This window comes from Pipistrellus hanaki (genome assembly GCF_964339955.1).
Source record: "Pipistrellus hanaki genome assembly, chromosome: 3".
In the NCBI taxonomy this organism is placed as follows: domain Eukaryota; kingdom Metazoa; phylum Chordata; class Mammalia; order Chiroptera; family Vespertilionidae; genus Pipistrellus; species Pipistrellus hanaki.
In genome coordinates, this window is record NC_140505.1 from 173,064,512 (window position 1) to 173,088,024 (window position 23,513).

Consider the following 23,513-nt stretch of genomic DNA (forward strand, 5'->3'; position numbering starts at 1 on the left):
GGGCACATCCCCGGTAGGGGGTGTGCAAGAGGCAGCTGGTCGATGTTTCTCTCTCATAGATGTTTCTAACTCTCTATCCCTCTCTCTTCCTCTCTGTAAAAAATCAATAAAAAATATTAAAAAAAAAAACAACCCTCCTGCCCAGTCGGCATGGGTCAGTGGTTCAGTATTGATCTATGAACCAGGAGGTCATGGTTTGATTCCCGGTCAGGACACATGCCTGGGTTGTGGGCTCAATCCCTAGTGTGCGGTGTGCAGGAGGCAGCCAATCAATGATTCTCTCTCATCATTGATGTTTCTATCTATCTCTCCTTCTTCCTTCCTCCCTGAAATCAATAAAAATCTATTAAAATTTTTAAAAGAAAATATCCTCCTGACCTTTTATGTTTAATGTTCATGTTATTGTCACATCTAATTTCTCCTAACTTACCTTCTTTTTATTTCTTTAAAATCCATACACTCTTCAGATTCCTGAGACTGGGCTAGCTTGTTTTCAAGATATGTCAGTTTAGGGCCTGCCCTGTTCAAACTCTCCTATAGCAGCAGCAGCAGCAGCAGTTGCTGCTGCTGCTGCTGCTTCTTCTTCTTCTTCTTCTTTTCTTCTTCTTCTTCTTCTTCTTCTTCTTCTTCTTCTTCTTCTTCTTCTTCTTCTTCTTCTTCTTCCTCCTCCTCCTCCTCCTCCTCCTCCTCCTCCTCCTCCTCCTCCTCCTCCTCCTCCTCCTCCTCCTCCTCCTTCTCCTCTTCTTCCTCCTCTTCTTCTCCTTCTCCTTCTCCTTCTCCTTCTTTTAAATAAATCTTTATTGTTCACATTATTACAAATGTTCCTCATTTTTTCCCCATCCATTGCTCCCCTCCACCAGGTTCCTCCCCACCCTCTGCCCTTTCTCCACCCCCCATTGTCCTCATTCATAGGTGCACAGTTTATATTCAATCTCTTCCCACACTCCCGACTCTCCTTTTCCCCTAGAATAGTCAGTTCACTCCCCTTCCATACCTCTTATTCTTTTATATTCACCAGTTAATATTGTTCATCAGATTTTTAAAAAATTCCCTTGGTTTTTAGATTCACTTGTTGATAGTTACGTATTTGTTGTTCATAATTTTTATCTTTATTTTCTTTCTCTTCCAAAAGAACCCCCTTCAGCAAATCATATAATTCTGGTTTGGTGGTGATGAAGTCCTTTAGCTTTTTTTTTTTTTTTTATTAGTGAAGCTCTTTATCTGGCCTTTGATTCTGAGTGATAGCTTTGCTGGATAGATTATTTTGGGCTGTAGGTTCTTGCTTTTCATCACCTTAAATATTTCTTGCCATTCCCCTCTGGCCTGCATGGTATAACTTCTTATCAGCCAGAGAATAAAGTCCCAAGTCCCCACTCTGGTGCACAGGCCACCATTCACACCTACCCCCCATTCCTCTGCCCCTTTCTCCCTAAGCTCCTGCCATACAGGCTGTTCCTTGAGCACACCAAGACCCCTATGACCTTTATACTTGAGGTCCCCTTAGCACATTTTCATGTCTCTCTCTCCCTCACATCATTCCCAAACCTTTCTCAAAGACCTTTTCCTCAGAGGAGTTCTTCCTGACCCCAGTGTTGAAGATAGCATTTTTGTCAGTAGCCTCAATCTCTTCTCATGCTGTGTATATTATTATGTATCACTTACATTTAGCTAAATATATATCCTGATGGAATATGTAAACTCCAAGAAGGTTTGATGCATAAGAGGTTGTCAATAAACATGTTAAACGAATGAATGAATTTGATAACTGTTTTCTTCTTATAGTTCCCTGATTGAAAGGTCTGATGTGTTATATTCAAAATAAACTATATACAATGTATAGTTACCAACCACTTACTGTTGTTAAGTATATGTCTTTAAAATCTACAGTGCCCATTAATTATGGGTAAGAAAATGAGTGGTTGTCTCTATGTTGTGTTCATTCACCTCCTGGCTTATTTGACTCTCCTTGGGTGTGAGAGACTATCAGGAGTGTTTTTTTTTGTTTTGTTTTTTTCTTTTAAACTGCAGTTCACCATGGAAACATAAAGGTAACTCCAATTATTTTTTAACCCTTGCAGGCTTATCATATTTTTTGTGTTTGCCTCTAATGAAGCAGTAGCCACATTTGAAAAAATATCCTTTATTTTGAATAGTCCCCTGGTGTTGTTGTGTTGTTTATTAGCTTCTTGGTGTATCACCCATGTGCCTTCTACACTAACACATCTCCATCACCCATATTTTCTAAACATTAATTTATTAACATGTTACCAACATTGACACTTTACAAACATTAAGTTCAAATCTTGGATCTCAGTTGATAATTTTATTCTAAAATTTTTTATTTTACAAGTAAAACAAACTGTTTCATTTTAAATCTCATTTTTTTTTCCTTTCCTTTAAAGATCGAAGTCCTCACAGAATTAAGATTCTTCTCCGAAGCCTTTCATGAGATAGCCCAGATGTTTTATGGGAAGCAAATGCCTTCTCTAGTCCCGACCCCTTCTAAAGCGTATTCGAAAGTGAAGGTAAACCTATTGACTTGATTCAAAGCCATTTCTTTACCTTTTGAAGGCTACTTTCCTGAAATCCAGAGGATGATTCCACAAAGGTGTGCTTATAAGCCTTCGGTCCTAACAGATCTCTCTGTTCAGCCTGGCTATCGCTATTGTCAGGCTGTCATCTGTCTGGAATGGAAGGGTGTCATGGGGGAGGGAGTGTGGACTTGGAGTACATTGGTACAATAAAATTCCGTATTATAGTTATTACGGTCTCAGTAGACACATCTTATTAGCCACTACCTCTTATGATTGGGGAATAATCTTATAATTTCTGGTTAATGTTCTTAGAACAGTTTCTCCTCATTTTTTTTTTTTTTGTGTGTGTGTGGATGTTTTTGACTTATATGCTTTATACCAAAGTGTTAAACATGTTTTTTAAATTTCTTCTGATTTCTGTGAGAAGACACTCCTCAATTTTGTCTGAGCTTTTTTGACTTTGGGGAATTGTCTTACCTGGCTTGCTTAATTTGTATTTGTAAATCAGATAATTGAGGCATCCTTAAAAATGTATACTGGTGTTTACTTCAAATCAGAGTGAACTATTGCTTTCCTTTGCTTTAGTTTCCATGGTGATCTGGGAATCACTGGTGGTCTTGCTTGGGGAGATGCTTGGACTCTCGTGGGCCAGCAATAAAGGAAATAGAAGGAGATCACAAGTCAGTTTCCTGGGTGAAGCAGTATGTGGGAGGGGTGAGACTGATAGATACATGCTGGTGGGAGTCAAATTTGGAAGACCCAAAAGAAACCGGAGAATAGGCTGTAAGTCTTGAAAATTACTTAAGTTCACATTATATTTATATATCAATATAATAAATTCATTACTTCGGCATAGTCCCCTAAAATGCATCTGCTTATTTCTTAGTCTGACAGGTACAGCATTATAATTTACTGTAACATGGTAAGTATGAGGTTATCTACAGAAAATCCTAAGAGGACATTCAGTAGGCAATAGGATACTTGTGTGTGTGTGTGTGTGTGTGTGTGTGTGTGTGTGTGTGTGTATACATGTATTGATCTAGTTATCTTTTGAGGAATCAGTTGGGTTTTGTTCATTTTCTGTAACATGAATCAATTATTTTCTTATCTCAGTAAAATTAGAGTTTTTTCATGCTTGCTTCTCAGTCAACAGCCTTCCTCCATTGTAAACAGTTTATATTTTATTATTAAAATCATATTTTAATTTAGTTAAATATTTATTGAGAGCTTACTGAATACAGGCACTATTCCAGGCATAAGGATAGAGCAGTAAAAAGACAGATAGAGAATTAAAGCCTTCCTGGAGGCATACTACCCTTGGACAGTCCAGTGAGGAAGACAATAAACATATTAAGCACATAAATATATGTCATGTGGAGATGTGCTGTGAGGACAGGCAAACTGAGTTGGGAAGACTGAGTGTCCAGAGCAGTGGGTGGCTGTTTTATTGAGGGTGATTTTATTGAGTCTCTAATAAGAGAGTTTTGAGGGTGAAAGATTTGAGAAAGTAGCTTTCCAAGAAGGAGGAGCTAAGGCCCTGAGGAGGATTCCTACAAGATGTGGTTGAGGGAAAAAACAAGCAGACAGGTGAGGCTGGAATAGAAAGGAAGAAGAAAAGAGGAGGGTGATGCAAGAGCTAGGCCTTATAGGACCTCACAGGGCTTGGTTAGGGCTGGAGTTTACTCTGAATGAACCTTGCAGAGCTTTGAATGGAGGAATGACTGGATAAGAATTGAATGTCAAATGAACACCTTGCTTGCTGTTTGGGGACTAGACTGTGAATAAGCATGAGTATAAAGAGGGGACCAGCTAAAAGGCCTTTGCAAATAATCTGAGTGAGATATGACAATGGTTGGGGTAACAGTGGTAGAAGAAGTGAAAAGTGGCCTAATTCTGGAGTTTGCGATAGCAGAGTTCACAGCATTTGTGGATGATGGTTTAGATGTGGGATACAAGAGAAAGGGATCAAGTATTACTACAGAGTGTTCAACATGAGAAACTGGTAGGAAGAAGTTTTTATGAACTAAGATGGGGAATACTGCTGAAGCCGGTTTGGCTCAGTGGTAGAGCGTCGGTCTGTGGACTGAAAGGTCCCAGGTTCAATTCCGGTCAAGGGCATGTACCTTGGTTGCAGGCACATCCCCAGTGGGGGGTGTGCAAGAGGCAGCTGGTCGATGTTTCTCTCTCATCGACGTTTCTAGCTCTCTATCTCTCTCCCTTTCTCTCTGTTAAAAATCAATAAAATATATTTAAAAACCAAAAACACAAGATGGGGAATACTGCTGTGGCAGGAGTGGAACAGTAAGTATGAGATCCTGACTCGACATACAGGAAGGGATGTGGTGTTGGTAGGTACAGAGCATATATGATCTGAAATTCAGGGGAGAGGCTGGGGATTCAGGTAAATTTTGGAGTATTAGCATAGATATTTACAATAATGGGAGTGAATAGAATCAGCTAGGGACTGAGGCAGATGAAAAAGGTAGGAGTCAGACAAATTACCCTTAGGGTCATCCACATTTGGAATCCAGGAGTGAGAGAAGGAGAAAGAAGGCAGTTGGGTGGAATGAGAAACAAGAGAGAATTTTTTTTTTTTGTCATCATATTCAGGACTTTTTTTTAAATATATTTTTTTATTGGGTTATTATTTTTGTACATATACCAATGTCCCCCCCCGCCATACATACCCTCCCTCCCCAGAGTTTTGTGTCCATTGGATGTACTTATATGCATGTATACAAGTCCTTTAGTTGATCTCTTATCTCCCCCAGATCTCCCCAGCCTCCCCGCTGTAATTTGACAGTCTGCTTGTTGCTTTACTGTCTCTATATCTATCTTTTGGTCAAGAGAGAATTTTTAATGGTCACTGTTTTCACTAAAATAAATAAACAATCTGAAGCCAATGTTGGCAGGTAAATGCCAAATTTCATTTTTATCAACTATTTATCATAAGGCAAAAGTGTGGGTACATTGTCTCCCAGTGTATTGGGACTTCAAATTTTGTATTCTCAAAGTTCACAGTTTTACAGGTTCAATTGGGAATTTAAAAAGTGTAATTACAAGAGGAATTGTGTTCAGGTTTATAATTAAAATGGGTGCCAATGTTATTAGTTATTTAAAGAAATAATTAGTGAATTAGATTTCAGTTATAAAAGTACAGTAGGTCATTGAGAAGTTTTTGGAAATTGCAACTTTAAGTGCAATGATGTCTTATGAAACCAATTTCATCATAAGAAAATTGATATAAGGAAGATCAGTTTTCCTATGGCATATTTCTGGTCACAAAACCAAACATCACCAAACTTATAAAAACCCAAAAACACTTCTAATATTGGCCATTAAAATAATTGTGAGCTATGCATGCGTGTAAGAAAGATTCATAAAAAGAAGTAAGGTCGTGGTTTTCCAACCCGCTTAATCCAATTCAGGGTCATGGGTAGCCGAAGTCTATCCTGGCAGCTCAGGTGCCAGATGGGACCCCACCATGGACAGGACGTCCCTCCACCACAGGGTGCACTTACACACTGACATTCACTCAGACTGGGACAATTTAGACATGCTAAGTAACCCAATATGCACATCTTTGGGATATGGGAGGAACCCAGAGACCCCAGAAAAAGAACACACAGGCATGGGGACAACATGCAAACTCCACTTAGACAATGACCCCTACTAGGGATCAATTTGTTTCTTCATCAATGTTAACGAAATGGCATTGAATGAAATGACTTTATTTGAGTACCTGCTGTGTCTGCAAAAGTCTTACAGATTATTATTGGATTTTTCACAGGCTTTTAAAAATTATATCTTTTAACATTCTATTCATTGATATTCTGCTCTCATCACCAAATCTAAAATCCCATCAACTCTCTTCAAATTATATCACCAAGGATTTCCCTCTGGATCCACTCACTTTTCATGGTATTATAGGAGATGAAGAATATCTTCAAAAAAGCAAAAAAAAATTTAAACACTACCAACACTTTCTTTCAATAAGAGCTCTATATGAAATCTTGGATTAGGGGTTCTGCAAAAGCGGATCCTGAGACAAAGATTTGGGGGCAAATACTGTAGTATGTTTGGGAGGTGGTTCCAGAATGAATGGTGAGTAAGTGAGAAGGCCCGAGAGGGAAGTGAGAAAAGATCATTCCATGGAGCTTTAAGGAGGGCCCTGCTGTGGGCAGTTGGAACTCTCTGAGAAACCAGTTCCCTATACTTCTGGAATGTTCTTGTGGCCACGGATTGCCCTCCAGCAAAGAGGCACAGATAAAGTAGGACACTTTCCATAGGTGACTGCCTGTTAACAAAAGCTGCTGGTGACTTCCTTTTGACCCAGGGGATATGAGCAGGACATCAATATTGGCATCTACAAATGCATCCAACACAATGACACCACAATCTCCTGTGACAAATAAATTGAATATTTCCTAATGCAATATTTTGTTTAAAGCCAAAAATATTAATAGGTAATTCACTAAAAAAAGAAAAGAACTACAAAGAGCCTTTCTGAAGAGTTAACACAATTTCACCTCAAACTGGCCAAGGTATTTTTTAGGGCTAATCCTAAGTGCTGATAAACGTGAAGTAATCCTGGCATTTTCATAAAACACTAAAGGGCCAGTGCATGAAATTTGTGCTGTAGGAGGGCCCCTAGTGGCTGCTGGCCAGGTCCTCCTGCCCTTCCCCTGGCCAGCTCTGCCCCCTGGTCAAACTCCTGGTTGAGGGGTCAATTTGAATACTATGCTTTTATTATATAGGATGGGGAGAAGTATAAATTAAGCCTTTTTTTTTTTTTTTTTTTTTTTTAGTTTTCTCAATGTCTTCTTATCTTATGAGCCTGTAATTCTGTTTCTGAGGATCTTTTCAAAAGTGATCATCAGAAATACAAAAATAGTCATTAATGTTATTTAAATAGAGCCGTATGGTGGGGTAAGGGAGGGAAGTGGTCCCTTTATATGTCTAACAAGAGGAAATAGGTTATTCTGCTACATTCATAAGATAGAACATTGCCTAGCTATTAGACCAAAGCTTATAAATAAGTTAATGGTGTAGGAAAGTAATTATGATATAATGTTTAGTAAAAAGGAATACAAATCCATTTATAAAAATTTAAATTAGCCCTAACTGGTTTGGCTCAGTGTATAGAGCATCAGCCTGTGGACTGAAGGGTCCCTGGTTTAACTCTGGTCAAGGACACATGCCTGGGTTGTGGGCAGCCGATCAGTGATTCTCTCGTATCATTGATGTTTCTGTCTATCTCTCACCTCCCCTTTACTTTCTGAATTCAATAAAATATTTTTAAAATTTTAAGTATATCAAAAAGAAAAGACACCAAAATATTCACATTGACAACCTAAAAAAGTTTATTTTTCTGTGATATTTTTTACTTTCTTCTTTCTACTATTTTGTCTTTGACTAGAGCATGTAGTACTATTAATAGTTTTATTTAAAAGAACACTCAGTATTCTTCTTTCTAATGTTAACGCTTTATATGTTGACAGACATTTCAACCATTTGACTCAGGAAAACCTCTTACTAGTAAAGAAAATATACAGGTAAGGATAACAATCATTTATATAAACATTGGATATATACTATGGATAAGTTTTGATTCATTTCAGTCTATTTGAGAAAATTATGTAATGTGCTCTTCAATGTCTCAAAATCCTGAGGTCAGACCTAATATTGGACACAAACTGAGCTCATTTTCAGATTGGGCAAATATCACTTATTGCTCCTAAATCTTTTCACTTACACATGCATTCAGTTTGTTCATCTAGCCATATCAAGTATCTAACTTTGATATTTGCCTGGATTCCCTATACAATAACGGTTGACTTTGATGTAGGAAAAGGATTTCATATATTTTGCAATAGCCCAATTGTTCAATCTCGCTTTTACGCAATTCCTTCTCCCCAGTTTGAGACTGCCTCTCAGACAATGGTTTGGAAAGTCTTCTTCTTTTATTAAGATTTTCTTTATTGAGAAATAATGAACATATCACGTTGTCTAAGGTGCATGATGTGCTATTTTGTTGCTGTATATATTGCAATATGATTACCTCCAGAGAGGTAGCAACTCCTCTAATTTCCACCATACTCTTTACAAAGAGAGGGCTAGACTGCCCCTCTCAATATGTTTGTTTTTGTCAATTGAATGATTGGGACATAAGCTTTGATGACCTCATAGCATTTAAACAATTTGAAATAATTATTTTTAAAGATTTCAGGACTATTGGCAGTGTCCACTGGAAAGTGTTAGAGCACATGAGTGGTAATGCAATCATTATTCAAAGGGGTTATGGACAGGTAAGGGGCTCTTACACCCAGGTGACAGTTCATGCATATAGATGGATATATATATATATATATATATATATATATATATATATATATATATATATATACTAGAGGCCTGCTGCATGAAAATTCATGCACACAGGGGGATGGGGGGAAGGGGTGCATGGTCCCTTGGGTGATGCCCACCTGCTGACTTAGGCCTGCTCCCCGAGACTGATTTTCAAAAAGAAATAATCATATCCTTAGGTAAGGATTTTTTTTTTTTAAGGTAATGGTTGCATAAAAATTCACTGCTGGCAGGGCTGAGGGGATTGGCTGCTTCTATCTTGTGAGGGTGTGGTGGTCAATTAGCATATTCCCTCTTTATTATATAATATATATAGCTTTATTATTTTTTTAAATGTTAGGAAACAGTATTCTGTTTTATTAAGTAAGGTATTTGTTTTTATTAAATTTTGAGAGACACTTCAAACTTGCTTTATTTTTGTTCTCCCCAATTTTGATAGGAATATATAAAAAGTAATTTATTAAATATAATCTTATTACATTTTTATTGTTTATTTTATTTCACAAGCTTTACATATAATTGTGCTTCAGATGATTCATTGTTATGGCCTTAAAGTTTATTTTAAGTTGTAAGCAAGTTGTGTAAAATGAAAGAGCTGTTATTAGAAAGATACAAATATATATTCACATTTCATTTTAGTGTTCCAAGATTTTGGATGTTTAAGAATATTTCTCTCTTTCTAGTCATAAATGCAACATATCCTAAAAATGCTATTTTAAAAAGTAGTTTGAGGTCTAAAAGGAATGTCTGCCTGGTCGTTTTTTTAAACAGAAGACTGACAGGATAATGAAATACTGATTTCTATTAGCTAATTAATTAAAACAGAACTGTTGGTCTGCTAAGAGTCTTCAGATTACACTATTCAGGGGTACTTTTTTTGTAGAGTGAGAGAAAGGAGTGTTAAATAGCATTTCTAATTAATTTTCTTTTGATTCTCAAGTGTTTGTGTTTAATTGTCAAGACTCGTTAAATCACTGATGTGGAGAGAAAAGAGAAAACTCCTCTCCCCACCCTCACCCCCAAACAGTCCGTTGTTTTTCTAGGTCCAGGATATCAACCAATTTCCTAGAACAACAGTTTGTTACTAGCTGCTCCAAAGGCTGGCTCTTGTGTGTGCTCATTTCCACCCTTCAGAAGAGGTTAAGAAGGAATGGACAATAGCAACAGACCTCCCATTGACAACATGGCTTCACACTCACCCAAACAATGTTTACATAAAACACTTTCTTTTCTAAAATAGATAGCCCCAGCATTAGCATTTTATATTAATATAACAAATATTTCACAAGAGCCTATTGTACACAAAGCACTACTCTGGTGCTGTCCAATAAACACATCAATTTACAATACAGACAAACTCTAAACCCTCAGGAAATGTATATTTTAGTGGGCAAGACTAGTAATAAACATATAAGTAAACATTATAAATAAGTAAAGCATATAGTATGTTAGAAGGTGAATCTTCTATGCGGAAAATAATCCCAGAAGTGTGTAAAGGGGATTGGGGCATAAGGCTAGGTTGGGTGTGATCAGGTTAGTTTTCACTGAGGTGACTTGAAACAAACTAAAAACACAATTCATATGATATATGGAGAAAGAATAATCTAGAAAGAGTGTACAGTGAGAGCAAAGGACCTGAGGCAGGATAGCCTAACTTGGTAAAAAACATCTTGGCCAGTGTTACTAGAACTGTGTGAATGATTGCAGAGCAGTGGGAGATGAGGTCAGAGAGGTAACAGGGTACCAGTTTGAAATGGGGCCTTTGCAAATTAGGTTCTTACTCTAAACAAAATGAGGAGCCACTGGAGGGTTTGGCCTGATTTGCTTATATTTTAAAAGTATCACTTTAGCTAATCTGTTGAGCCTTTTGTGTACTATATACTGTTTTGTGCTGTCAATCAATTACATCACTCAACCAACAGCACAAATTCCCAGACCTGTGTGTGTGTGTGTGTGTGTGTGTGTGTGTGTGTAGTGGGGTGGGAGGTGGAGACCAAGAATACATTTTTAGATATGTTCCGTTTGAGATATCTCTCAGATATTCAAGTGAAGGTACTGAGTCAGAAGTTGATTATAATGTGTTTTAAGTTCAGAAGAGAGATTGGAGCTGGAGAGAAAAACTTTTATTTCATCAGCATCTAGAAGAAATTAAAACCATGATTAAGATGATCTAAAGTCAGGAAGTGAGGAGGCCGAAGAGGACTGAGCCCTGAGACACTCCAATATTAAGAGATGGAGGAGTAGAGAGGAACCCGCAGGGAAGACTGACAATGAGTGGCCAGTAGTATAGGAAAGAAATCAAGGGATTATAGTGGTTTGAAAGCCAAGAGAAGCATTTTCAGAAAAAGGACTGATTAATAGTGTCAAATTTTGCTGATGAATCAAGCACCATAATTTACTGAGTCCTAAACATGCATTTTTTTTCCACATTTAACATCTCTGAAATTAGAATGAATTTCACAGTTGAGGCCATGTGACAGTTTAATTGGCATATGAGATACATTTTACAGATCAGCAATTTTCAACCTTTTTATCTCATGGCACACATAAACTAATTACTAAAATCCCGCAGCACACCAAAAAAAAATGTATTTTTTGCCAATCTGACAAAAATAGTTATAATTTTTATTAATTCACACAAGACAGCTATTGTTGTATCGGCTGTTGTCACTTTTTTATTTGACAATCAGAAAAGAGGTCATTGCATGTCAGGTAATGCATGTTTTAAAAATTCTTGCGGCATACCATTGTACCACAGCACACTGGTTGAAAAATCACTTAGATCATAAATAATATGACATATGAGATCTAAGAATTGAACATTGGATTTGATCCATAGTAGACCATTGGTGCTGTTGACCAAAAGATTTCAATGTGGGAAAGATAGGTTTATAAGCAAATGAAAGGAGAGAGATTAGAATATTGACAACTCATTAGGTCATACAGCAGAGAGCAAGAATTAGGGGAGTAGCTGGAGAGAAAGTCAGGAATATTGGGTTTCTATTTTTTGAGATGGAGAAGAGAGGATGGCTGTGTACTGTTGGGAATGCCACTTAGAAAGGGAACATTTATGATGGAGGAGAATGGTTGAGTAGACCAGTGGGGATAGGTCCCACAGCCTAATGGCAGGAAGGCAGGCAGAGTGGTGAGGCAAGTACTTAGGTAGGAGAGATGGTGGAACTGTGGAGTCTGTGGATGCTACTTGACTGCTTCTATTTTCTCAGTTAAGTGGAGAAATCAAGGTCATTGCCTGGAAGGAAGAGTTAAAATCTAGAAACAAAGAAAGTATGCAAATGGTTGTCTAGAAGAGAGGGGGAATAAATGGACTGGGTTAGGTCAGGAATTTAAAGTGGGGCTGCTGATCCTGAGAGGATGATTTCCCCTAGCCTTCTTCAAGTACAGGGTGCATCCTCCAAGCTGGTTTCATGTTAGTTTTTACCAGGGAAATACAAGTGCAAAAGATTGGGGTCTGGGAGTTGAGGGTATTCACCAGGCGGAGGTCTGTTGATTGAGCACAGATCTAAGCTGGGTAGGGATCTGGCTTGTCTCCCCATCCTCCCATTCCTATTCTCATAGCTCTAAGTTACTCACATGAAAGCAGAGTGGTCAGAAGGCATGGCTACTGAGCTATTGCAGTTGGGGGGGGGGTGTTGGGGGATAATGGGGAAATAAGGACACATATGTAATACCATAATCAATAAAGAAAATTTTTAAGTGTGTCCTCCTTTGCTCTCAGCCCTGTTTCACTCTCATTATGTGGCAAGGGGAGCTCCTGGGGCAGGTCACAACTTGGTGGGGAACTGCAGAGGTGCTGTGGAGCCTGGGATGGTTCTGACATCACACGTTTCTCTTGATAGACACGCTATTCATGGTACCTCATGTCTGTCCCTAAAGTCTTTTGCCCAGAACCAAATAAGGAATGCAAAAAGGGGACAGAAAGGTAATGATATATAAAACAAGATTTTACTTACTTGCATTTATAAATTCTTTCCCCCCCATTTTTTAGGCACTCGATGACTTAATCAATAAAGGCTTGCCTCACATTCTGCATTCAGTTGGCCTGCAACATCTTTCAAATAAGTTTTCTTTTGTTAAAGCATACTTGTTAGTAAGTATGGCTGAAACAATAAATTGCGTTCCAGAAAATATATTAAAAATAAGCTCCCATATGAAGAACAAAATGAACATCTCAAATTTGAAAGGTAATCTTTTGTTTCATTCTTTTCTTGCTTTACTTTCTCCTTTCTGGCTCCAATTCTGCCCCCTCCACCCCAGTAATCCATAATGAACAATATAGTATCTATTCTTTCAAATTTTCTCTAAGCTTACAAATGACACACATATGCTTATTTTTAAGTACAGGCATATCCACATTCATCTAAATATCTCCATATCCATAAATTTTATACACACACACACACACACACACACACACACAGTAGGATTTGTCATTTGTTTACAAATGATATATTTTTATATTTTTCTGCATCATGCCTTTCTCATGCAAGAAAACTTCACTAAAACTGCTCCTAAGTCAACTGCTATGCTTTAGTTCACCATTCTGGCTGTGCAATGTTCTATGATGTGAATGTTCATGGTTGTTCAGTCATTCCCATATTGATGCTCATTCACTTTGTTTCTAGAGAACAGTTCTGAAGCACTACCTATCCATATGATGTAGTGTATATTTCTATGGGTTAAGACACCCATGGATGGGATTTATGGGCCATAGTGTATATGTATTTTGAAAATGTATTAGACTTCACCATAAAAAGAATTGTTTTCACCTTCAAGTATGATGTTAGCTGTGGGTTTTTCACATATGTCTTTTATCAGATAGAGGAATTCCTAATTTGTTGAATAATTTTGTCATGATAGAATGTCATTAAATGGCTTTTCTGCATCTATTGAGATGATTCTGTAGTTTTTGTTTTTAAATAATATTACACACATATGCATTACATTATTATTTGACTTTTGAGTGCTTAACCAACCTTGCTTTCTTGGAATAAATCCCACTTGATCATGGTGTATACTTTTTATTTATTTATTTATTTAAAATGTATTTTTATTGATTTTTTACAGAGAGGAAGGGAGAGAGATAGAGAGCTAGAAACATCGATGAGAGAGAAACACCGACCAGCTGCCTGCCTCTTGCACACCCGCTACTGGGTATGTGCCCGCAACCAACATACATGCCCGTGACCGGAATCGAACCTGGGACCTTTCAATCTGCAGACCAACTCTCTACCACTGAGCCAAACTGGTTTCGGCGGTGTATACTTTTTTTTTTTTTTTTTTTTTTTTTATAGTGTTGTTGATTTCTGTTTGCTACTGCTCCATTGAAGATGTTTGAATCCATATTTATAAAAGATAGTGGCAAGTAGTTTTCTTTTTAGTGGTGACTGTCTAGTTTTGGTATCAGAGTAACATTGGCCTCTGTTTTAAAATGTAAGTCTTATTATTATTCAGGTATGGTAAGGACAACAGATTAGGAGATGGCTGCCAATGAAAATACAGTTTGTTATTTACAGCCCCCGAGAGAAGGAATACAACATGGAAGGACTACAAAGGGAAGAGCCATACAGGAGGCAGAGAGATCAATGAGGAAAATGTGGGTCCTCTTAGGGTGATGTTCATCCTATGTGAATGCTCATCACAGGGTTCTTCATACCCAACTCCAGGCATTTGTTTTTCTATCTTTGTCTCTCACTTTCTTCTCTGACTTTAGGGAAGAAGACCCAGTCCCAGATCATCTGCTGGGCCTTTCCCAATGCTCACACCCTCCCTTATATCCAGCACACTTCTAGCTCCACATCCTCCTAATGGAGGAGACAAGCCAGATAGGAAGAAAAGTCTGCTGTGCTCAGTTCCATGTTATTCTAGGCTCTTTCATCCTACTCATTTCACTTAGTGTCTTTAGGTGGGTAATTTTTGCAGTAATTCCTAGTCAAATGATGACTTATAGTTTTCCCCTCTCTTCTGTAGTCCAGAAGCCAGGTTTACCACAGCAGGCAAGACCTGCAACATAAATTCCCTGAGCTCTCCCTGGCTCAGAATCAGGGCCAGCTTCGTTTTGTGGGTGGGAATTTTGAGATGTTTAAGGATTTTCAATTGCGTTGTTCAAAATGATGTGACTCTCCAGTCTTAGAGCCTGTGCAAATCAATAGAAATGATGCTTCCAAGAAGATCTTATGGACACATTATAAATGTCTGGAAGACCCAGAATACTTTGAGGATGTTAAGGTGTTTTAGAATTCCAGGAGAGGAACCAATAGCTGATCACTTGAATAACACACCACTGACTTGTCTGATTTGTTGTAAGAATTAGCCTCAGTCTTCTAATATATCATGTTTAGAGACTATTTGAGATAGTAATATATTTATAATTATCATTGCAAGGGGTTGTTAGCGTTAAATTTATGGCTAGTTTCCCAATTAATAATGAATTTTATTAAGTATTATAGAATTAATATTTAAACTAACCACAGCTATCCTTTCAAAATGTTGTGTCTTACAGAGCTACATTCAAAGGAAAATGGAGGCATACTTGGTTATTTTAAAAAACTAAAAGATGACCTCACTCTTAGTACACTAAAGGTGAGTTTAAGAATGTTTTCAAATCACAGTAACTCAGTTACTGAGTTGCTCACTATTCAGCCATGCACAGGCCTATTTCTGGGTTGTGCTTGCAGTTAAGAGGCCAGGTAGCTTTTCTTACACAAGCAGAAACTTTTCCCCATGAGAAAAGTTAGATCCACACAGGTGTCAGACTATGACTATACAACCCGCTTAGGTGCGGCAGAATATATGATTCTTCATTGGGTAGGATTTGGTTATTCCATATCCTGTTTCTCATTTCCTAATAACAATAAAGTGATGACAACAGCAACAAAAATGGCTACCACTTATTCAGTGCTTACCACCTGACAGGCGCTTTGCATGGTTATTTTCACAGCAGCTCTATCATGTAGCTATTAATCATTTTTGAAGTATGTTGTGCTGAGCCATGAGAACATTGAAGCTTAGACAGTTAGAAATTTACTAACAGTGTGCAGCTAATAAAATACAGACCATGTTCTTAACCATCATCATATAAATTGGCCTAGAACTTGTATACTATTTACTACTCTATACAAACAAGATTTTAGAGGCCCATTCCTTGAAAGCTTGGTCGGTCCCTTCCTATTTTTCCATGTCAGGTTGCTCTTTATTATGGATTGCCCACCTCAAAGTCTCATTATCTTCACATTGCTAGTTTTGTGACCACAGTTTAACTTGAAATGCAGTTGGTTCCGATTATTCACAGATTCACTATTTGCTAATTTGCCAATATGAAAATTTATTTGTAACCCCAAGTCAGTAGTTATGGCTCTTTTGTGGTTGTTTGTAGACATGAACAGAGCATAGAGAAATGTGATTTGCGTAGCACGCACATTCCCAGCTGGGCCGAACGAGGCAATGCTCTGAGTTTTTGTTTCCATTCTCATACTATGAAGAAATATCTTCTTTCATGGTCTATTTATGGTCACACCTTTGGAGTTTTCATGCTTTTTGGTTGCTGATTTTATTATTTAAAATGACCCACAACTCTGGTCCTAAAGTGCTGGTTAGTGTTTCTGAGCTCAAGAAGGCTATGGTGTGCCTTATGGAGAAAATAAGTTAAGTTTCAGTCAGGCATTATTTATAGAGCTATTGGTTGTGAGTTCAGGGTTAATGCACCTATAATATATATTAAATAATGTGTGTAAGCACACATTGAACAGTTACGTATTGACCAGTTGACAAAAATGTTGTGACCAGAAGTCCCAGGAACATATCCCTCTATTTCCTTAAGGAACGGTGGTATTCATTATTTGCTAATTCAGTGTTTGCAGCAACTTTCTTGACCATAACTACAAGCTATTCCATAAATAATCATGTATGTGATAGGTTGTACATACAACAAAGGGTAACAATTGTACTTGTTTATTTTTGCCATGACCTGCCTTTTCATTCTCTGTTGCTTTTGTGCTGTTCATTGATGATGATGTTCAAATTTCCTTTTTGGTCTTCCATTGGTAGTTACTTCAGCACAAAAAATATTTGGTGAATAATAATGAGACATTACTTGCATTATTTCTGAACTTATGTAATTGTGTGGTCTTCTTTTTTAGTCAATTTTATTGACAGAAGCTGAAGACAGGCTCAACTCCCTGGTGTCAGAGATGGAGCCGCCAGGCCAGAAGGGCCTTGCCCAGTGCTCTGTGAGCCAGCTGGAGATTGTGATGCAGGCCCGGCTTCAGCTCGCTGCTATTGCCCTGCAAAGACACCGGGCGGCGTACAGGTGAGTCTGTGCACAGAGGAGTTTCTTCTTCCCCATAATCTGAGGAAGAAGAATATATCTAAATATATCTAAATTTTATAAATTTCTAGATTAATAGAGCCTACCCATTTTTTTTATAAGATAGTTTTAACATTATTATTCTTAAAAGTACAGATTACAATTTTGGTTTTTTAAAATCTTAACTTTCTTTATGATATTGAAATTCCATGCATTCAACTCCATGAATGAGATTCAGAATTTGGAAGGGGAGTTAATTTTTAGATGGACATTCTCTTCAAAAAGGAGAAGGCCCTGGCTGATGTGGCTCTGTTGGAGTGTCATCCAATACCTTGAAGGATCATAAGTTCGATTCCGGATAAGGGCACATAACTGGGTTGTGGGTTCAGTTCCGGTTGAAGTGGGTACAGGAGGCAACCTTTCAATGTTTCTTTCTCTCTCTCCCTTCCTCTCTCTAAAATCAATGAACATATCCTCGGGTGAGGATGATCATAATAATGATGAAGGAGAAGTCCATCTGCAGCTTTTGTAAAGAGGCAATCAATTCAGCAGAAATCCCTTTTGTTTTGATTGGAAACAGAAACATCTCATCACTGTGAGCTTTGATTGAAGGCCATTCTGTGATTAACCACATCTAAATTTGATTTTATGCTAAGGACAGTCTAGGTTTGGGAAATTTGTAATTTTTGTGGTCTCTAAGCAGTGATGAAAATCCATAAAGTCGTCCTGGAGCAGTGATTCTCAGTGTGGTCTGCAGATCTCTAGGGGTGTCCCTAAGATCCTTTCAGGGGTTTGTAAGGTTAAAACTTTTTATAATAAAACTAAGATGTGATTGTCCTTCTTGTGTTGTTACTTGCACTGGAGATGCAAAAGCAACTGGTAAAACTTCTGGCATCTCCCCATGAGTCAAAGCCGTGGCCATACTTGTAGTTATCCCATATTTCACTGCCACACACTTGCAATAAAAAAGGCCAGTTAACTTAAGAATGCCTTTCATGAAGCAATATAATCTGTTACATTTATAATCCCTATCCTTGAATCTATTTTTAATATTCTGTGGGAATGTTAAATGGAAAATACACCTAGAGCCCTTTTATTGTGCATCAAAGTTTGATAGTTGTCTTGAGAAAGCCGAACCAGCTATTCTTTTATTCATGGAATGTTTTTTATTTGGAAAAAAACAACAACAACACCCTGCAAAATATGGTTATTCAAACTTGAGTATTTGACAGGCATTTTATTGAAAAGGACCAAAATGGACAGGCTACTTCTAGGAAAACAACTAATAAGTTGTATTTTTTTTTTAACCAATCATAATATCTAATGTTTCATAGGAAAACTAGAATTTTGGGAAATTTGTATTTGCCACCATGAACTTGACAATTTTGTAATGGTTAGATTTTTTGAATGAGATTGGTAGTAATGTTAACAAGCATCATTTCTAACATTGTATAATGAAGTGTTTCAACATTTAGGGGATCTTCATGCTCAAGAAGTTAATGTTTTCTAAATGACCAGTACATGATGTTCCAAAATCCCGGTTAACAACATAGACCAGTGATTTGTTACCTTTTTTTGTCCATGGCTCATAAAAACTAATTTCTGAAATTATGTAGCACACCAAAAATATTTTGTTGACCAAAAATTAGCTATAATTTTGATTGATTAAAAAATAGTAGTTACTACTACTCTTTTTGCTCCAAAGAGACTAAAAAAAAAAAAATCTAGGAACACCCCTAGAGATTCTCCTACACTTGTATTTAAGAATTTTTGGTACAAAGAATTAACCAATCAGATGCATCCTTATTATGCAACATGACCAATAAAATACAACTCTATTAATAAGTATATATTTATGGTTCAAGACAGGGAATTAATACCAGACAGTTATTGTTACATTGGCTGTTGTCATTTTTTATTTTACAAGGGAAAAGAGGTCAGTGCCCCTGACTAAATAGTCAGGTATTGTATATTTTAAAAATTATTGATGCACACCAGTTGAAATTACTGAGATAGACCAATAGGTTTTGATATAAGGAAGTAGGAAAAGTTCATCAATATTCACAATTATTTTAAGAACCTATTAAAATACTCCTCCCACTCTAATGACTATCTGTGCAACCTAGTCTTCTTTATATACTTCAGCCAAGACTGTATGCCACAACATATTGAAAGTGAAAGCACATAAAATAGTCTCATATTAAGAAGATTTTCTATTAAGTCAGACATTTGATTTGAAAAAAAGTGAAAACAATGTTATTCGTCTCACTAATTTCTTGATGTTTTAGAAAATATAATTGTTTTTCTTTTTTTTTTCCAATCCTCACTCGATTAAATGTTTTTATTGATTTTAGAGAGAAGAGAGAGAGAGAGAGAGAGAGAGAGAGAGAGAGAGAGAGAGAGAGAGAAAGAGAGAGAGAGAGAGAGATCCTTGTGAGAAAGAAAGGTTTTGAGTTACTGCTTGGAATTTTGATCTGTAACTAATATTCTTTGTGAAATCTGCAATGCAACATTTCAAAATGAAAAAAAGTAGAAACATTAATCAATTGCCACCTGTACACATCAGACTGGGGATTGAATCTGCAACCTAGGTCTGTGCTCTGACTGGGAATTGAATATGGAACCTTTTGGTATGCAGGATGACACTCCAAGCAACTGAGCCACACAACCAGGACAGTTGTTTTTATTAAAATGCATTATTATATTAGCATATAATGAGTTTATTGTTTTTATTTTAAAATAAAGTAATAAATACTCATGAAGTTAAAATTTTCTCAGCTTAAGTTCTAATATGATATTGATGGAGCCCTTTAGGGTTTTCAATAATTTTAAGGGTATAAGTGAGTGCTGAGATTTTTAAAAAGCTTGGGAAGTATTGTTACATTCATGCCTGTCTTTTAAAAAATTAAAAATACATTTTATAGATTTCAGAGAGGAAAGGAGAAGGAGAGAGAGATAGAAACATCAATGATGAGAGAGAATCTTTGCTAGGCTGCCTCCTGCATGTCCAACACTGGAGACTGAGCCTGTAACCTGGAAATGTGCCCTGACCAGGAATCAAACCATGAAGACCTCCTGGTTCTTAGGTCAATGCTCAACCACTGAGCCACACAGGCTGGGCCATGCCTGTCTATGAATACTATGATAGTTGATTGATGGTAAAATAGGCCTTGCATTATAATATATTTTCTTCTTCTTTGAAGTTTGAAGAGAGAAGGGACTTTTACTGTATAATTTCCTATAGAAAATATATTATATGTGAACATATCTAAATATGTGTTTTTAGATAGGTATGACAATAAAATTTATGATTGTATGATTTCCTGTAGAAGCATATGGAAAATACAGAACTCTTTTCTTCCACGGTGTCCCACACAATAGCACCCGTCATTCTTTTCCCAGTTCTCTACATATCTTATACCCTTTGGCATGGAGGACATGAGTGATTTTTTTTTATGGAAGAAGGAAATTAGAAACTAATAATTACCAAATGGCCACTGAAATGAGAGTTACAATAGAACTTTAATTTGTGACCAGATAGAATATGCAAATAATGTGCAAGTGTATCAGAATCACTCCTATTTTAAATACATCAACCTGACCTTTGGGACAAAACCTGCAAAATTTTCAAATTATTGCCTTTTTTTTTGCAGCAGAGGTGTCATTTGGGGAAGCCTACTGTCAGGATGAATGAGTTACTCTTAGGTGAACTTTACCCCCCCTGAGCTTCTGTTTGGGAGCTGCTGGAAGTGTTGGACAGTCTCTTTCCCAAATGAGGGTTAGCTTGACATTTCATGATACTTCTAACATAATTATGTGTCAAGGAAATTGAAAGGCACATTCCCTAGGGTGGCAGGTAAAGTGAGCCGCATGGATTTTAGGAGAACAAACTGACCACTTTTGCCATGAATGGTAATAAGAAATAAATGGGATCAAAATTATTCAAATGATATTTCTACTTGTTAGGGTTGCCTCCCTCAGAATCCTGTCTTTTTCTTTTTGAGTAAGTGTTCCTGTCTATCCTTCTTTCTATGTAATGTATTGTCTAAATGGGATAACATCTGAGCCTGTTAATTTTGTGTCAGAATGAAACTTCTTTCCTTTGGGATTTTAGACTGGTTATAGTGGGTAATCCTCCTACACTCTGTTTTTCATGTGGAGGAGAGAAACTAGAAATTTTCCATTTTGCAACTAAGTAGTGCCAGGTGGATTAGTCCATATTAATACCAAGAAGATTCGTACATACTACGGTAGTATGTTTATATTTTATTAAGTTTTGGGGTCAGCAAGATTTGAAGCCTCATACCTCATTTCTCTTTTTTCCCCAAAAAAATATTTTATTGATTTCAAAGAGGAAGGGAGAGGGAGAGAAACATCAATGATGAGAGAGAATCATCAATCGGCTGCCTCCTGGGGATCAAGCTAGCAACCCAGGCATGTGCCCTTGACTGAAATCAAATCTGGGACTCCTATGTCTTCAGGCCGATGCTCTATCCACTGAGGCAAACCAGCAAGAATTCTCATACCTCATTTCTCTTGATATCAAAATTTAGGCTTCTAATTTAGAAGCATGGGTTGAGCACACCTTATTCCCCACAGGGTGTAGTAGCCATCCTGTGCTACCCTCTGAAGCTACCCAGTAAACAAGGTGTCATAGAAACACACGTGGATCCTTGAGGGAGGAGGTTGTTGGAGAGTGGAACTTTCAAACCTTTATACATAATGCATCAGTATTACATTTTTCTTGTTGTTTTCTTGATTTTTTTTACTTTAAATAAAAACCAGTAAGTTTATACAATCAGAAACAATACATTAACCTACCAATATCTATGCCATTTTAATGATTCAGTAAAACCTTGGAAATTTAAAAATCAATAATTGCACAAAGTTTCTCATATCCAGAGACCTTAGATTTGTTCCTGGCCCATAGCAGGTACTCAACACATACTTTTTAAAAAATGGAAGAATACATCATTGAATCCTTATAATAACCCCATTTCAATACTCTGGGAGCCTACAAACAGAGACTATACCTTCTCCCAAGCATGCGTGGACAGTGACAAAGTTGATCATATACTAGGGCAGAAACCTCAGTAACCGACCCGAATGAGGAGGTGTACTGACCACAGTCCAAGGACACAGGAAGCCTCTGGAATATGTATGGGGGAAGTGTCATGGTGTGATTTATATTTAATGAGATTGCTGGGGTTGCAATCTAGAGACCATGGCTGCAGGGGCTGGAGGCATGGGACAGTCTGGCCAGGAAGCTCCTATAGCCTGGAGATGATGATGGCTTGGGCCGAGGCCTTAGCTGTGGATAAGGTAAGGCGAGGGGCTGCTAGCTGGCATGCATATTTCAAAGTTGAAGCTGACAGAGCTTGTTGGTGGGTTGAACATAGTGTGTGAGTTAAAAGGAAGCAGTGGTGATTTTGGGCTCTGCCTGTGGGATGGAGGACAGACAGAGTTGGTAGAGGAGGTGGAAGCAAGAGGAGCTGCTTTTAATCTATTCTACCAGTTTCCTAGGGCTGCTTTAACGAAGGGCTAAAAACTGGGGTGACTTAAAACAATCCAGTTTTATTGCTTCCCAGTTTTGGAAGGTCAAAGTCCAAAATCAAAGTGTTAGAAGGGCCATGCTCTTTCTGACAGCTCCAGGTAGGGAGAGCCCTGCCTTGCATTTTCTAGTTTCTGGGTTTTGCCAACAATATTTGGCTTAAAGATGCATCACTCCAGTCACATGCCTTCCTCTTCCTGTGTGTGTTTACATCCTCTTCCCTCTCTGGATATTTGTCTCTCTGTCCAAACTTTCCCTTGTTTTAAATACATCAGTGAAATTAGAATAGGATCCATCCTAATGACATAATTTTAATTTGATTTCCTCAGATAATTATTCTGAGGTACTAAGGTTTTAGGATGTCAACATATCTTTCTGGCAGCACACAAGTCAGCCTATAACACCTGTGAAGTGTGATTGTCAATTAACTTTTCAAGTGGAGAATTAGATAAGTGGGTGTATTGTCCAATTGGATTTCATCCCATTTTTCTTCCATGTTATAAATAGCATTATGATAAGTATCTTCAGGTATATACACTGTTCTGTATTTCTTTCTCTTTTTTAATATATATTTTATTGATTTTTTACAGAGAGGAAGAGAGAGGGATAGAGAGTTAGAAACATTGATAAGAGAGAATCACCAATCATCTGCTTCTTGCACACACCCTACTGGGGATGTGCCTGCAACCAAGGTACATGCCCTTGACCGGAATCAAACCTGGGACCCTTCAGTCCACAG

General features: G+C 37.5%; 1 protein-coding gene across 1 annotated transcript in view; it reads left to right on the forward strand.

Moving 5' to 3' along the window:
* CFAP54 (cilia and flagella associated protein 54) overlaps positions 1 to 23,513 on the forward strand; it is a 239,556-nt gene that overhangs the window by 143,789 nt on the left and 72,254 nt on the right. The window contains 5 exon segments of the mRNA XM_084878469.1: positions 2,403 to 2,525; positions 8,036 to 8,089; positions 12,907 to 13,102; positions 15,421 to 15,500; positions 17,057 to 17,226. Coding sequence (XP_084734595.1) covers positions 2,403 to 2,525; positions 8,036 to 8,089; positions 12,907 to 13,102; positions 15,421 to 15,500; positions 17,057 to 17,226 — 623 coding nt within the window.